The following is a 15617-nucleotide window of genomic DNA, read 5'->3' on the forward strand; positions in this document are numbered from 1 at the left end:
GGATGCTGAGGTTAAGCTGGGATAGTTGGTTAGTATCTTATCTTAGGCTACTCTGATCTCTAGCTGCTTGACTTTTCTGCTAATTTTACCTGTCAGATTGTTTTTTATTGGCAAATGTATTTTTTCTTCCTCCACTCTCATCTCAGGTTCAAGGGACTTTGAAGTTATTTGTTGTAAAAAGCTGTGGTTTTCCATATATGATGGAGGCTACAAGAGAAATAAGAACAAAAATAGTAGAATGAAATACTTCTCTTGTGTGACTTTTATCAGTGTCGCTGCTGATGCTAAACTAGATGGTGAGGTGGACACATCGGAAGGGAAAACCATCTTACAAAGCGATCTGGACAGGCTGGAAGAGTGGGCAAGCAAGAACTGATGAATTCTAACAAAGACAAGTGCAAAGTCTTGCACCTGGGACAACATAACCAAAGAGCCCAATACAAGCTTGGGTCTGTGTGGCTGGGCAGCAGCTTTGCCAGCTTGGGGGGTCCTGGTGGACAGCAAGCTGAATGTTGAGTCAGCAAGAGCACTGCTGCAGCAACAAGGGCAAATCAGATCCCGGGCTGCATCTGCAGGTGTGTTACTAGCAGAGATGGAGATGTCATCATCCCACTTAGCACTGGTCAGGCCACACCTGGAGTGCTGTGTCCAGTTCTGGGGTCCCCACAGTTTAAAAAAGATGGGGACAGATTGGAAATGGTCCAAAGGAAGAGCACTGAGATGATCAAAGGGTTGGAGAATCTGCCTGGTGAGGAAAGACTGAAGGAGTTAGGTCTTTTCTCCCTGGAAAAGGGAAGGCTCAGGGGAAACTTCATCACAGTATTTCAGTACTTAAAGGGCAACTACAAAGAGAACAGAGGCCCTTTCTTCACAAGGAGCCACATGAAGAAGACAAGGGGTAATGGATACAAGTTGCACTGGGAAGAGGTTTCATCTTAATGGAAGAAAGAAACTTTATACAGTGAGAACAACCATTCATGGAACAACCGTCACTGCAGGTTTTCAAGATGCAATTGGACAGGGTGCTGGATAATTTCTTCTAGGCTCCCTTTCCCATGAAAGGTTGAACCAGATGACCTCTTGAGGTCCCTTCCAACCAGGATTGTTCTATGATGCTATGGATTATTGTTCGTTTACAAGACATTAATGCTAACTCATAGAGGGAAAAGTGTGATGGTAGTAGCATTTTTAGGTAAATGCGTATGTTTCAAAAGTTGCAGGTAGAAATATGGTTAGCTTTGCCAGATTCATGTTAACTGGAACCATTTCCGTCCTTTCAGTCACAGAGTAAGTAGTAGCCTGAAGGTTTAAGTAGGAAATATACCAAAAAACATGCATCCCATCTATGGAGACAGAAAAATAACAAACAGAAAGAAAACTTCATTCTGTGGGTTGTCAAGATGATGTGAGGTGTTGAGTGCAACAGTGTGGACACAGAACCTTCTGCTGTTTGATATTTAGCTGCAAAACCAAGGGATATTGCTACTTTCCATCATGTTTCTCTTTTATATCTAATATTGCTAGACAAGGAGTTAATACTATTTTGCTAATACTAGCACAATAAAACTAGTGGAACAAAGAAGATGATGAGAGCTTGAAATACAGGGAGCAAGGGCCTATACTGCAAGAATGGAGAAATGAAGGGTAGAAAACTGAAGAAATCTAGCCCTCTATCATAGTTATAGTTTCCATAACCACTTTGTATTAAAACTGTTAAACTTTGAGGTATATGTAGTCAGGTGTTTCTTGTATTTGTTTTTCTATAACTTTATCAAAGCACCCAATCCCTATTCTTCTATTTAAAAAAAAAAAAAAAAGTCTCATCTTTGAATAAAAAGAGTATTTTTAGAGTCAGAGTCAAGTATTATCCATTTAGCTTTACTTATGGTAGCATTTAAACAAACAGGTTTGAGAGTTAAATGCAAGTTAATATATGGTCATTAAGGTCAACAGTAGAATTTGAAGAAGTTCCTTCTGTTTTTATGGTTTCGTATGCCAAGAAAACAAATGTTTTTGGTTTATAAATATTTTACACATTTAAAGAGTTTTGGCTTCGGTGTTGCTGTTTTGGTATTTGGTTTTTTTAAAGCAAAATTTAAATTACTAAATCAAGAAATAAAATTACTATACACTGAGGACTGTAACTCTTCTACATTGCAGAAATTCCCCAGTATTTGCCTCACAATCTTGACTCTCACTTTTTCATGGTAGTAAACAGTACTGCAATCAAACAGTTTGACAAACAGAATTAACTGTTACATCTCATAAGACTTTTATGAATATGAAGTAATTTAATAATGCACTTCTTATAAGTGTTCACATAATTTGTTGCTACCACTTATCTCCCATGAAATGCTGAGCATTCCCTTGGTAGGAAAACCTGTTTTTCCTTCTCTCAACAGGCTTCAGAATAATAATATGAGATGAAAAAGGATAATGCATGCAGATACTAATTTTTCCTTTAGTTCCTCATGTTATCTCAACTCTGGGTTCTTCATCCAGTGTACAAGAGCCAATCCACACATGGTCTTGATATTTGTTCGTTGCATGTCTGCGCAGATATGGGTGCTAGGTATTAAATCCGCAAAGCTAGCACACCTCTTAACACACAGTAAAAGTTATTATACACTTTGAAAAACTGTTTACAATTATGTTTAGTCACACTAATTCTCATTGGTTCTTCCAAGCCTTGTCTCCATTTAAAGGTACAGTGTTCTTTTTTTTTTTTTTCACTGTGCATGTCCTGTGGGGAGGGGACTTTGTTAGTGGGGGCTCTTTTTTTCTCGGGGGTGGATCTTTAGTATGCTGATTAGGATAGTTCATACATAGTTCAAGTAATTTTCTGTTTGGTTTTGTTAACAGTTTTGGTTCTCCTTGAGCTTATCTTGTTGTGCCCCACCTTGACCTATTTATAGTGCTGTTCCTTCTCCCAAGGCTGTATTTTATTAACTGTTTGTAAGGATTTAACTAACCTCCCCAGTTTTACAAATTCTTTCTTGTTTTTCACTATAGAAATTTACATTTTTCCCTTTTTTCTTTTCTACAGTAGATAATTCTTACATCACTCACATAATTTCTTTTTTTTCCCCCTCCTTTTCTTCGTAAAAGACATTTTTCACTTCTGTTGCCTCAAATTATTATCATTTCCTTTTACATAACTTCAGTGATGACCTCTGAATAACACAAGAGATTTTGTTTCAGGGTCAAATCTGCCATCCACACTTAAAAATACTGTGTTTTACGATATGGTTTGAATGTACAGGATAGCAGCATCTTTGACAGATTTATTTGTGTTCCAGAAGTATTGAAACAGGAAGAAAGTATACCCACAGGAGAGGAAAAGACTTTGATCATGCCTGTCAATATCAGTGGGCCTAGTTATCAAAGTTTCTTTATAACTTGCTGTAGTTTAAAAACACTTTAAACATTTGTTTGGGTCAATCTGGCAGTATCATTGACATAGATTTGCTGTTTTCTCTCTGCATACTGTTGCCCAAAAGCCTAAAGCATATTTAATGATGAGTCAGATAAGTGATTTAAATATGGGATCTTGTCTTTTTGAAGTCCATTGATATTTTTTTTTAGTAGTAGAGCTACTTACTACTACTAAGGGAAAAATACACTTCTTCCTACATTTTACTGTGTCATGTTGTTGCTAAAGCAGCTTGCTATAGTGTTTTCAATGATCATTCTCTCTAAAAGAGAGTGAACAAGCTTCAGGTGTTTGTGAGAAATCTTTCATAAGCATTTAGGTCAATTCTTGATCTTGTCTGTACTCTGCAATAGGTGACACAGAGAAAAGGAGGGTTCCTGCTCTGAGTGTACTACATGTGTTCATACTGCTACCACAAAAGCCTTTAAAATGGTCCAAAAGTTCTAGTACTATTTGTGGTCATAACTCTTCAATCCTAAAGAGACTACAATCCTCAAGACTACAAACAGAATAATGTTTACATCCATTTCTGTAATGACATTGCTGCTATATTTTTTTCCCGAATGTGTTACTAATGCTCTCCTTGAGACCCTAGTGAAGTAATTTATGAGATTCTGCAACACACCAATAATTCAAATGCGCAAAACGGCTACATCAAACGGTTTACTTTTGTTTATTATGTACTAGAATTGACTGTAAGAACAAATAACAATTTTGAGTGTAAGTGTACTGCAGCTGATGCTCTTTATTTACATCATCTAAGGGCATGCTTAACCAGTTTCACGTGTTGATGAAGGGCCATTGTTCTTTGATGTGGAATAAATAGTAGGTATGGATTACATAACTGATGCTCAACTCCTGTTGTTAGCAGTGAAGAAATTTGCAAAGAAACTGAGAACTGTACTTACATTTCAAAAACAACTTGAGGGAAGTGGCGAATGCTTCAGTGTTGCTGTATAATATTAATACCCAAGGGTTTTCTTTTGCATGTCTGAAGTGTATGGCCAGAGTAACTTGCACTGTAACATTCTGAAGAACTTTGCACATTGTAGGGAATACAACTTCCTTATCAGAGAGACTGCATGGAAACATTCTTGACTACGGCTGATCAATCATGGTGAATTAATCCAAACATGCTGTATTTTTTTTTCCAGTTTGATGCTATTGTCCAAAATTAAATGCATTTTTTCACTGAAGTTTGGTGGTTCTACCTTTAGTTACATAAGGGCTCCAAGTGTTAATGTTTAGAAACAGCAAAGTTTGCAAGTAGTTTGGCTGACTATTTCTGCTGTGTAATGCCACATATCTGACAGAATTTTGGTTGTATTTACCATTCACTAAATTCTTCAACCATTTTTAGAATTTTGTGGGGGGTTTGTAAATAAATAACCATTATTTTGGAATGGAGTGTTGCGCAATATTTTCATTCAGTTTTTTCCAGTGAGTTAATTCTCCCCATAGTATTTTAAGAAGTCAAAGTCAGTTTCTGACACACTTTGGACTTTCATATGAATTATACAAATTTATTCCTAATCATGGAAAAGAACAAGTCTGTTTTGTGGTAAGGAGCCTGTTGTTAGTTCATCACTGTTCCATCCAGTAACTGTGTTATTGCCATCAACAGAAATAGGAGATTAAGTGATGAAACAATTTATAAAGTATATATGCAAATTATATATTTTTTTTTTAAATCAAGATGTTGTATAATTTTGATGGGTATGATGGTGCTTAGTTCTTATCTGTGTTTAGGGAATGTATTATCCTGGTTGCTCAGAAGAAGCTACTGTGAGTGTGTGTCTGGTTTTTGAGTGCTGTCTTTTGAGAACAAGATGTTAATAGAGTTATTTTTCTTCAATTTCTTTAGCATTTGCCCTTGCTGAGTTGGTTGACAATTCTCTGTCAGCCACGTCCCAAAATACTGGTGTTCGGAGCATACAGATAAAATTGGTAAGATGGAATTTTACTTTTTTTCAGGCATAGTTTGCAGTATTTTTTTTTTTCCTGGTGCTCCTTGCTTTTTGGTTTTTTGTTTGTTGTTTTTTTCCCCCCAAACAGTTATTTGATGACTCCCAAGGAAAACCAGCTGTTGCTGTGATTGATAATGGAAGAGGAATGACTTCTAAACAGCTTAACAACTGGGCTGTATATAGATTGTCAAAGTTTACAAGACAAGGTGACTTCGAGAGGTTAGAAAGTTTTCATCATTTTTACAATGATTAGCAAACTATGCAAAGGCTCACAGAATATCATTTTAAGGCAAATCTCTATTCCAACACTTTGCTAAAACCTGTCGTTCTATGATTACCTATAAATAGACATGTACTTTCTTTAGGTAGGAAATAAGAGAAGCTTCATAACACAAAACTGCTTTTCTAATGTTATGATACTCTGAGAACATTTTTTATTACTCCTGTGGCCTTTTCTAAGCTGTCTTTCACTTGCCTACATATTGTTAGGGACATTATATTCTGCAGAGGTTTTTTTATAATGGATTGTAACATTTAGAATGTTTTATAATGGATACAGGGTTTTGGTTTAGGGCTGGGTTTGGGTGGGTTTTTGTATCTTGATCATGTACAATGTAGTGCATAACTATACCTGAAGATGCCTGTATTTTTTGAAGGAGGCTAGGCAGAATGAATGCTTTGCATTTAAAGAAGAAGTGGAGGTATATGGTAGATTTTGCTACTTGTATGAATTCATTTTACAGTTTTGAGTCTGTTCCCAAGAAATCTTCTACCTGCACAGTCAGACTTAACTCTATAGTGCAGAAAATTCCAGAGAAACAGTTATGTACGGTTCTTGAACTTTAGTCACTTTTTAAATGCCTTAAGCCTAGGACAGTAAATGAAGATGAGGATCACAGCCTCAAACATAACTGATTTATCCTATGAAAAAACTAGTGTAAAAAGTAACAGGGTAGTGGAAAATGATAATATGGCTGAGGAGGATGGTTTTTTATATTGGAAGCATCTCCAAGTAGAACAGCTGGAGATAAGTGTGTAAAAAGTGATTCTGGGTCGTCTAGTAATTTGCAAAAAAATTCACTACTTCTTGAAATTGCTATAGGTGAATTTAGGAACAGTAGAAATGTATAGTATTTTTAAGCTACCTGTATAAACTATGGGTTGATACCATTCAATGGGAGCATAGCTGTAAATTATACCAGGATAACATCTACATTTTGTTTTCATTTGGGACTGCTATGATTTTAAAACGTGTTTGTCCTACTATTTACTTAAACTAGGTAAGACTGTTCATACATCAAAGCTAACTTAAAAGACATGGAATTTAATTATTGATGGTATATGTAGTCTCTCCAAAACTGTGTTTATTAGTTAGTTGGCATTATTTCCCATTCTGACTTGAAAGTATTTCTGTGAAAGGGTGATGTCAGAAAGATCAGGCTTGCTTTGTAAGCCATTTTCATTTGCAGCAGCTTCACAGTTAGTATCTTGCTATGGTCCAAGGGAGAGCACTGAGGGATTCACCTTTTACCTTCTACCATTAAAATGGTGTATAATTGCTGTTACCACAGTATCTCTTGCGCAGACCTGTTGACCATGTTCCTGTTGCAGTTAACAATGGAGAAAAGTTTAGAGAGTAATAATTTCTTTTTCTGTTGGGTTCTCCCTGCCAGATATTTTCCTTTCTTTGATCTGAACTTCAGTGTAAAACTAGTACATAGTAATAAGCAAAACGAGTTATTCAGATGAAAATTTTTAACTTGTATGACTGAGTAATATTTGGTTTGCTAGAAGGGACAGAAAGTCCTATAAGATAACTTAGGAAAAGAGTTACTCTGTCATTCCTTTAAAAAGAATACATCAAGAATTTTAGGCACATATATTTTAACATTGCAATTGTAGGTGTAAGGTGAAGGATTTTTGAATAAAGTGACAGCAGGAAGAATTTAACACAAGCTGCTCAGGTCAAAAATGTCTTTCGGTTCTTAAAATTACTTTTGTCTTGAGAAAATTTAGTAAAGGCACTTCTACTCTCAGTGATCATTCAGGATATGTACGGCCTATGCCACTGCCTCGTAGTCTAAACAGTGATATCTCATATTTTGGAGTTGGAGGCAAACAAGCGGTGTTCTTCGTTGGACAGTCTGCCAGAGTAAGTAAACGTCAGTCTTTGCATTATCAGATTATTATTACCCTAGTTTTAATCAGAATATTAAACTATTTTACGTCCATTTAAAATCCTATTTTGATTTTAAACAATTTCTTTCATAAACTCAGATGATAAGCAAACCTGCAGAATCTCAGGATGTTCATGAACTTGTCCTTTCTAAAGAGGATTTTGAAAAGAAGGAGAAAAACAAAGAAGCAATATATAGCGGATACATTCGAAACAGAAAGGTAAATAGCCTTAATACTTTCTCTTTTTTAATTGGAAGTCCTTCCTAGGTTAACATGATTTCACTATGTAATATACTTGTAATACTTAACTGGGATGTCTTCATCTTACTGAATCATTTGCACCCTGGTGTGTAAAAAGAAGTAATGGGAAACCTGAAGGCACTATATCATAAAGGTTTGTTTGTATGTGATTCTTCTTTTTTCTCTTTTCAGTTTAGCCTAAAGGACAGAAATGCCATATAGTTTGTTATACTAGGTTAAGAAAAAATATTTCAAAATACCTTTTAAGAACAGGAATTGTTTTGTTATGTATGAAACGTGAAATAAAATGTCCATTCCTAGAAGCTGTAAGTAATAAATTAGGGAAGCAAGCTGTGCTTATGTAGAAGAACTAACCTGTATATTGGAGAAAAGTCCAGCCAAATCAACAAAACTCGGTTGTTTCACAGTTATTCACTAATTTTGTAAAGAAATGGACTACTTAAGTGAAAACTAAAATGAACAGTCCTAATGGTTTTCATGAAGAAGAAGAAAAGCTCAAGATAAAGCTGTAAGTTAAGGAGGAAAACTGAAAAGAACTGTTTTGGACATTTTTGAGCAAGAATATAAAAGGCACAGATACAGCTAAGGGTTCAGATGGGAGCATAAATGGCTGCTGATTACCTGACGAGGTAATCAGACCTTGATTATGGCCCATATCTTGTGTGTTATATCTTGAGTGTTCTTTGCCTTTTGTATGGGTGAGAAAGGAATGGGAGGTAAATAAGGTTTTTACCATGGGTCAGTTCTATCAAGTCTTGAGTCGGTTTTATCAAGTCTTGCGTCAAGTGACATGTGACAAAGAATGAATTGCTAGGAATGTAAAAATTCTGTTTTTAATCTCTGTGCAATATTGTTGAGAAGGTGGAGTTACAGAAATAGAAACTGAAAATAAAAGCAGACTGTTTTTTGTAGAGGGCACAAATGGTTTGCCCCCCCCCATTTGATGTTAAAAACGGGGTGAGGGATAGAAAAGTAGAAAATAAGCTTACAGACATTAGTTGGAGAGAACTAGCTGAGATGCTTAGATATGCTACTAAAGAATTTAAGAGTGGTGCAATGAAGTACTTGAAAAATTGTGTTGATAGTATAAAATGAAAGTTAAGCTGATGCAGTTAAAAAAAAATGCAAGTGATGTTCTACTAGAGATAGAAAATAACTTGTAAATATCCAAGAGGGAAGAAATGATGTGAAGCACTGAAGTAGTAAAGTGTGGAGGTAATGGATAGACAGCTCAGGTCTAGGAAATTTTTACAAATGGTTCAAATGGCTAGGCCAGTTAGTTATATTCATGTGAAATTAAATGTGTTAATTTGTTTATTTAATGTCTTGAAAAATAGCCTGCATTGCACATAAGTGAGCAAGAGAATACTATGGCAGAAATAGAAGTTGTAATGGATTACTGCAGTGTGAGAACAATAACTGAATCTTGGAGGCACTCAGTTGGTAAAGGAAGGTACTTTTGCAAAGAAATCAAGATTCAATAAATATCAAACCTAAGACACTCTAGAACAAGGCCAAAACACTGAAGGGAAATGGCATCCCAGTCTATCAAAATCTGTTGATGGATGATAATAAGCACCTGTCTTTACTGCACTCACTTCCTTGGACTGTTCAATATTGACACAAGTAAATACTACTAGTTTAGGTGGATGCTAGGAATGTAGAGGCAAGTGCCATGGTAATTTGTCATCTGTAGCACTTGTTTAGCATCAACGTGTAGCTTCTAGGTCATTGGTCAAATCATAGAGATGAGGAATGAGCAGCTCTGGCTTTTATTACTTGCCATCTCATCACTAGCATAGAAACAGCCCCTTGCTTGGATGAAATCAGCAAGACTGTAGGTTTAAAAGAGGCTATGCTTGGGCAGTAAAAGTATTTGAAGAGTTGCAGTCTGTTTTGATGAAAATTCCCACAACTGCTTAAATTTATCCTGTTGGTTAAGGAGAGCTCTTTGCTTCCCTGGGGAGAGAAAGTCTTAACACCCTTGACTAACTGTTTCACCACCTGCAGTTAAGTAGGTATAGCCTTTCACAGCTTACTGATGTGTTTCCTTTTTGCCTGCTTTCCTGCAAAATAAAGCATGAGGCTGCATTCACTACAGCTTGGAAAAGCATGTCTTCTCAGTTGTCTGCAGTTGCTATAAGATCTCAATCTTTATATTAAATGTAGCTTCTTTTCTGGATGCACCAAATGTAAAGGATTGTCTGCTGGTCCAGAATGAAGCATGACATCAACCACTGTGTTTCTATGCAGCTTAGAAACCTATCATAAGAGCAAAGTGCATGTATCCAGGAAAAGACAATCAGGACTTTTTGGAATCAGGAGTTCCTCTTTCTATGAGATTACTTGGATATTTCAACTAGAACTGAGGATTCACCTGTTCTCTTTCATAGCAAAAGCATGTTTTTTCCACTTCAATTTCTGTTACAGAAAGTAGCCTATCCATTTAAGAGCTTTTTTTTTTTTTTTTTTTTTTTACCTGGCTTGGTTTTCTTAGAAAAGACATACGTCTTGTACACATAATAGTTACATTTGATGCACAGGAACATGGATATCACACAGTGTCACATTAAACATGATTAAATGCTTTTTTAAACATGATTAAATGCATTTCTAGACTGAACACTTCAAATGCTGTGATGAAAGTGAGTTGAAAATTAACTGGATCAGGGATGTCAGATTCTCAGTTCGTTGACTTTAATTTGGACGCTTTTATTTTAAGCATTAATCCTTTGTGATACTTAGCATCATGTGTTCTGTATTATTTTCCTGTTCTGTTTTTCAATCCTTTTCAAAACTCTTGTTATTTATGTGCTTATTTTACTATTTGCAGCCATCTGACTCTACTCACATCACAAGTGATGATGAAAGATTTCTTCATAATCTAATATTAGAAGAAAGGGATAAAGAGAGTTTCACAGCAGTTGTCATTACAGGTGTACAACCAGACCACATGCAGTACTTGAAAAACTACTTTCATCTTTGGACAAGGCAGCTGGCGTAAGTTGTGATTTAAAAGATTTGATTTAAAAGTGGACTACTAACAAAGTCAGAATACTTCCTTTTTGTACTTAGTCATTGGCTTTATCCCTGTTAAGGCTATTGATACATATTTTGTTGATGCCACGATTAGTCTTCCTAGCTAACTGATTTTATGGAAACTAGCACAACTGAATGGAGCCCCCCATCCAAAGAAAGATGTTGACAAGCATCAGTTTCAATGTGACTTGATAACGGACACATAATTATTAGATCTAATTATTAATAACCTATTAAATTTAACAGTGTTATGATTAATATAATTAGATACATAATTATTAATAACTTGATAAGTTACTTTTCTCAAAGCTGCGCTCCTAACGTTGATATGTAGCTTTGTATTTGCAGGCGTTTTGTTTTGATTTTTTGAGTTTCTTAAAATGACAACAAAAAAGCTGCTACTTCATCCCATTTTAAGAGGGAGAACAATACATGATACTGTCCACTCAGTACCATAGTAGCATCATCAGTGGGCCTGCAGAGCCTGGAGATATGAAAATCTCTGATACCTGTGAATTGTGTGTGTCTATCTGTTAAGAATTGAAATCTGACAAACCGTAGAACTTGATTTTTCAAGCTATAATTTTATATTTGGTACCTGTAATCTAATAATAATAGATAATAGTTAATATGAGGATTAATATAAGGATTAGATAATACCATATTATATGAAACATCATTCAGTGTTGCACGTAGGAACTTGTGGTGGCTGAAACCCTTTTTAACCTCATGAAAACGTAGGGGTACATCTACACTGACAGAGAACTTAAGCCCCTCATTAGCTTCTAGGTGCTGTTCCGGTAAACACCCACACTTAGTTGTGTGTTAGTTCATTCCAGCGATCTCTTGAAGTGGAAGAACTGCCTCCATTTGAGATTAAACCCAGGTGCAATTATTCAATTATATGCCCTGTAGCTATTACAGTAAAACCAATCAGATTTACCTTCCTAGTGCTAGGCAGTCCTGCATCGCTATTTCAGCTGTAATGGCCTTTTCCCCTCTAACACCACATACCCTTCTGCCATGCCTTTTGCCACACATGCATAATACCAGTTTCATTCTGCTTTAATAGGCTACAGCAGAGCCCTAATATTGTTTTGAATGCTTTGAAGTGGAGGGAGGGGAGATAAACCCCCAAAATAATTATGTCTTAATGCCATGAGAGCACCTTTTGAAGTCTGAAAGAAATGCAGACAAAATGTTAAGCAGTTTGGGCATACCAGTGTGCTCTAAAGTCCTGAGCAATGAGACTGTGAAGAACTTCTGTCTGGGAACCAAGATTTGTCCTTGGGGTGCATTTAGTGCAGTGGATGTCAGAAGCAAAGCAATTATAAACACTTGCCGGTGCATTTAACTTCCTTCATGCATTCAGTCCCATTGACTTGTATAATCTTATTTTTCTGCAAACTACCACCCTGAGGTTTAAGGACTCAGTCTTTGAAGTTAGAAGACTTAGTTAGCTTGCTGAAAAGTTGTAGTAAATGGGGTTAAGTTCCTCAGTTTTCTCAAACTATATATTCTGTGAAGCAATCTTATCTGACCATGTGGATTTTTCAGAGTTTCTTAGATGAGCAAAAGTGCCATTATAAAATAGGAAAATTATTTCTAATATGCAGGTCACATTCATGACTATTTATATTTGCCTATATTTGAATGTGGGCTTTGTATTTTTTTGGTAAATAACTTAAGGATGGTGATTGTCTGCTAAATGCTTCCATCACTATTAGATGATCAATACTAAACTGATACCAGAAACAGTGTGGAAAGTTTTCTGGCTCTAGTTCTTTTTAATCTCCAGTGTGCAGAACAAATTACAGTATTTTATTAGCTTGCACTTTGATATAAAGAATCTGTAGTCATGTAACAGTCAGGGTTTTTTGTTTATGTATTATTTTCCAATTTGTAATCTTTCTAATTATTTTATCAAAAAATCCTATTATGATGGTGTACGAAGGAGGTAAGAGTTGAAAGGAGTGAAAAGGAGTCACTTGCTCCCATTAGTAAATCTTCTGTACCAAGTGTACGTGTTGTCATGGAGTTGGTATATAAAAATGCAATGAGTCAGTTACATTTTAATAAAAATAGAAATTTATTTGATTTTTAAAAATTATAAGGGACAGATTTTAGATTTCACTTTCTGATGTTTATGTTTAATTTAAAATGTATTTCAGACATATCTATCACTATTATATTCATGGACCAAAAGGAAATGAAACTAATGCTGTAACAAAAGACATAAGCCCCTTCAACAACATCGACATTCAGGTAAGATATTTTATACTGCAACTTATTTCATAATGTGCCTGTTTCTCTTTAATCGTGCATTTTAAGATAGGAATGTAATTTTGTTTTTTAAAAGTAATACTTTTATCATTGCAACATAGGAACTAATTCATTTTGCTGACAGTTAAAATACATGTTACGCATGCTGATTACTGCATGGTTTTTGGTCTAAGGAAAATCAACTTGTTTTGTTTTTTTCCAGATTTCAATGTTCGAAAAAGGAAAAATACCAAAGATTGTAAATCTTAGGGAGATCAAAGATGACATGCAGACGTTGTATATAAATACTGCAGCAGATAGTTTTGAGTTTAAGGCACATGCTGAAGGAGAAGCTATAGTGGAGGGCATCATCAGATATCATCCCTTCCTGTACGATAAAGAAACATACCCTGATGATCCATGTTTTCCATCAAGTGAGTGAAATGTTTTGCTGCTTTTCAGTTCTATTATAGGCAATCGTCCTACTCGAAATGTTTTAATGAAGTAGAAACTAGAACAATTTAAGTGTAAATTATTATCTAATTTGCATTGCGGCAGAACAGAAAAGTTCACATCCTTCTGGATGAACAAATCCTGTGAATAGGTAGACTGTTGTGCTAACTCATTCATGTAAACCTCATCTTTGACATAATGCCATTTGATTTCAAACTATAAACTCTTATGGAATGCTATCAGATTAAAACATTTCCACTTGCCTGACTCTTAGATCTTTGCTTCAAGAAAGCAGTGAAACACCAGCAGTTTGGTTCAAGAAATTCTAACATCAGAATATCACAGAGGACAACATGTAGTCCAAGTCCTTAATTTAAAATTCGTTTTATACAGTGTTGATGAGTTTTCAGATGCTAGAGTTTTAAAGTAATATATGTTGGTGGTGATGTTTCGTTTTTTTTGACAAAAGAAATCTTGAGTTTAATTATGATTTTATGATACTAGAAGAACTAAGAGGAGAAAGTAATATTTATTCAAATTTGATATTTTCAAATTTAGTAGATTTTATAATGTTGCTCAACCCTGGTTTAAATTTTTCCTTAGCTTTCATTTGGTTTTCTGCTTGGTATTTCTTAAATAGGAAAAAAAATCTTAGTCTTCCTATTATATATACCTAGGTTTGTGTACTGCTACTGTGCCTAACTTAATGAATACAGATAATCCGTATTTAGGCTGCTCTGGTTTTTGTTATTAAATTAGTTTTAAAAATAAATTTATTCATGGAGAATGTCTTTTTTTTTTAATCAAGAATTAAGTGATGATGATGAAGAAGACTGCTTTATAGTAGAAAAGGGTGCCAGAGGAAAAAGACCTATTTTTGATTGTTTTTGGAATGGAAGATTAATACCATACACAACTGTGGAAGAGTAAGTGGTAGTCTGTTTCTACAATGTAAACCAGGCTGTTTCTATAATGTAAACCTCTCTTTAAGAAAAAGGAATTTTAATGTCTTTTTCCTTTTGTTTTAAGATTTGACTGGTGTGCTCCTCCAAAGAAGAGAGGATTGGCACCAATTGAATGCTACAACAGAATTTCTGGTGCATTATTTACCAATGATAAGTTTCAGGTCAGCACGAACAAACTCACTTTCATGGATCTGGAGCTGAAGCTGAAAGATAAGAATACTTTGTTCACAAGAATCTTCAATGGACAGGTAATAATTTTATTCTGTTAAGTATTTCTTCTTGAAAAAAATTAATGGATATGATATAGACACCTTTACTTACCGGTCATTTGTTCATGTCACTGAATATTGCCTGGTTGCTGAAGAACTTTCATCTTGGGCAGGACTTTGTAGCAGATGTTTCTCTCACTTTTAGTGAGTAGTAAAGCTGACTCTTGAAATCTGAAAAAATAAGATTTAGTCTTTTTCCTTTTGTTTTCTTAAACAATGATTTTTTCTAGTTCTTACATGACAGTTCTTCTGGAAGGCCTTTTCATAGAGAAGTATGGGTGCTGGGGGAAACACTTTCTCTGGCTTTAAGTATAGCTTCACTAGAATTTTGTGATGTTTCCAAGCTGAAGAATCCTTTTTTTTTTTTTTTTTTTTTGTTAGTATAATACCACTGTACTCTTACAATTGTTCATACTTCTGAATTCAGATTTAAATTTTGTAATACATTAATAATATGTATTTATTTTGTAATCTTTTATAGGAGCAGCGAATGAAAATTGACAGAGAGTTTGCTTTGTGGCTCAAAGACTGTCATGAAAAATATGACAAACAGATAAAGTTCACAGTCTTTAAAGGAATAACTACACGTACTGATTTGCCATCCAAAAGAATGCAGAGCCCTTGGACAGTGTATGCTGCGATAGAGTGGGATGGGAAAACATACAAAACTGGACAGCTGGTAAGTTAGTTGCTCACTGATGTTGGGGTTTTGTTTGTTTTGTAACAGAGTATGTGAACCCTATAAAAGGAAAATGCAAATCTGATGCAGGAGTAATTTATTGGTGTTAAT

At 35.2% G+C, this 15617-nt stretch overlaps 1 protein-coding gene across 6 annotated transcripts in view; it reads left to right on the forward strand.

Moving 5' to 3' along the window:
* The window catches only part of SMCHD1 (structural maintenance of chromosomes flexible hinge domain containing 1), a 90941-nt gene that overhangs the window by 16303 nt on the left and 59021 nt on the right, over positions 1-15617 (forward strand). For 5 of the 6 annotated variants that reach the window (XR_005102971.1, XM_037379086.1, XM_037379087.1 and 2 more), the window contains exons 4-13: positions 5298-5380; positions 5489-5619; positions 7438-7552; positions 7678-7797; positions 10673-10839; positions 13050-13143; positions 13364-13574; positions 14402-14519; positions 14623-14806; positions 15309-15506. Coding sequence is in view for 5 of the 6 variants with exons in the window: in XM_037379086.1 (XP_037234983.1) it covers positions 5298-5380; positions 5489-5619; positions 7438-7552; positions 7678-7797; positions 10673-10839; positions 13050-13143; positions 13364-13574; positions 14402-14519; positions 14623-14806; positions 15309-15506 (1421 nt within the window). In the remaining variant the exon portion in view is untranslated. Of the gene's footprint in view, positions 1-5297; positions 5381-5488; positions 5620-7437; positions 7553-7677; positions 7798-10672; positions 10840-13049; positions 13144-13363; positions 13575-14401; positions 14520-14622; positions 14807-15308; positions 15507-15617 lie in introns of those variants that run through there. The other variant, XM_037379090.1, reaches the window with a different exon arrangement.

The sequence above is a fragment of the Falco rusticolus genome, chromosome 3 (genome assembly GCF_015220075.1).
Source record: "Falco rusticolus isolate bFalRus1 chromosome 3, bFalRus1.pri, whole genome shotgun sequence".
NCBI classification, from domain to species: Eukaryota; Metazoa; Chordata; class Aves; order Falconiformes; family Falconidae; genus Falco; species Falco rusticolus.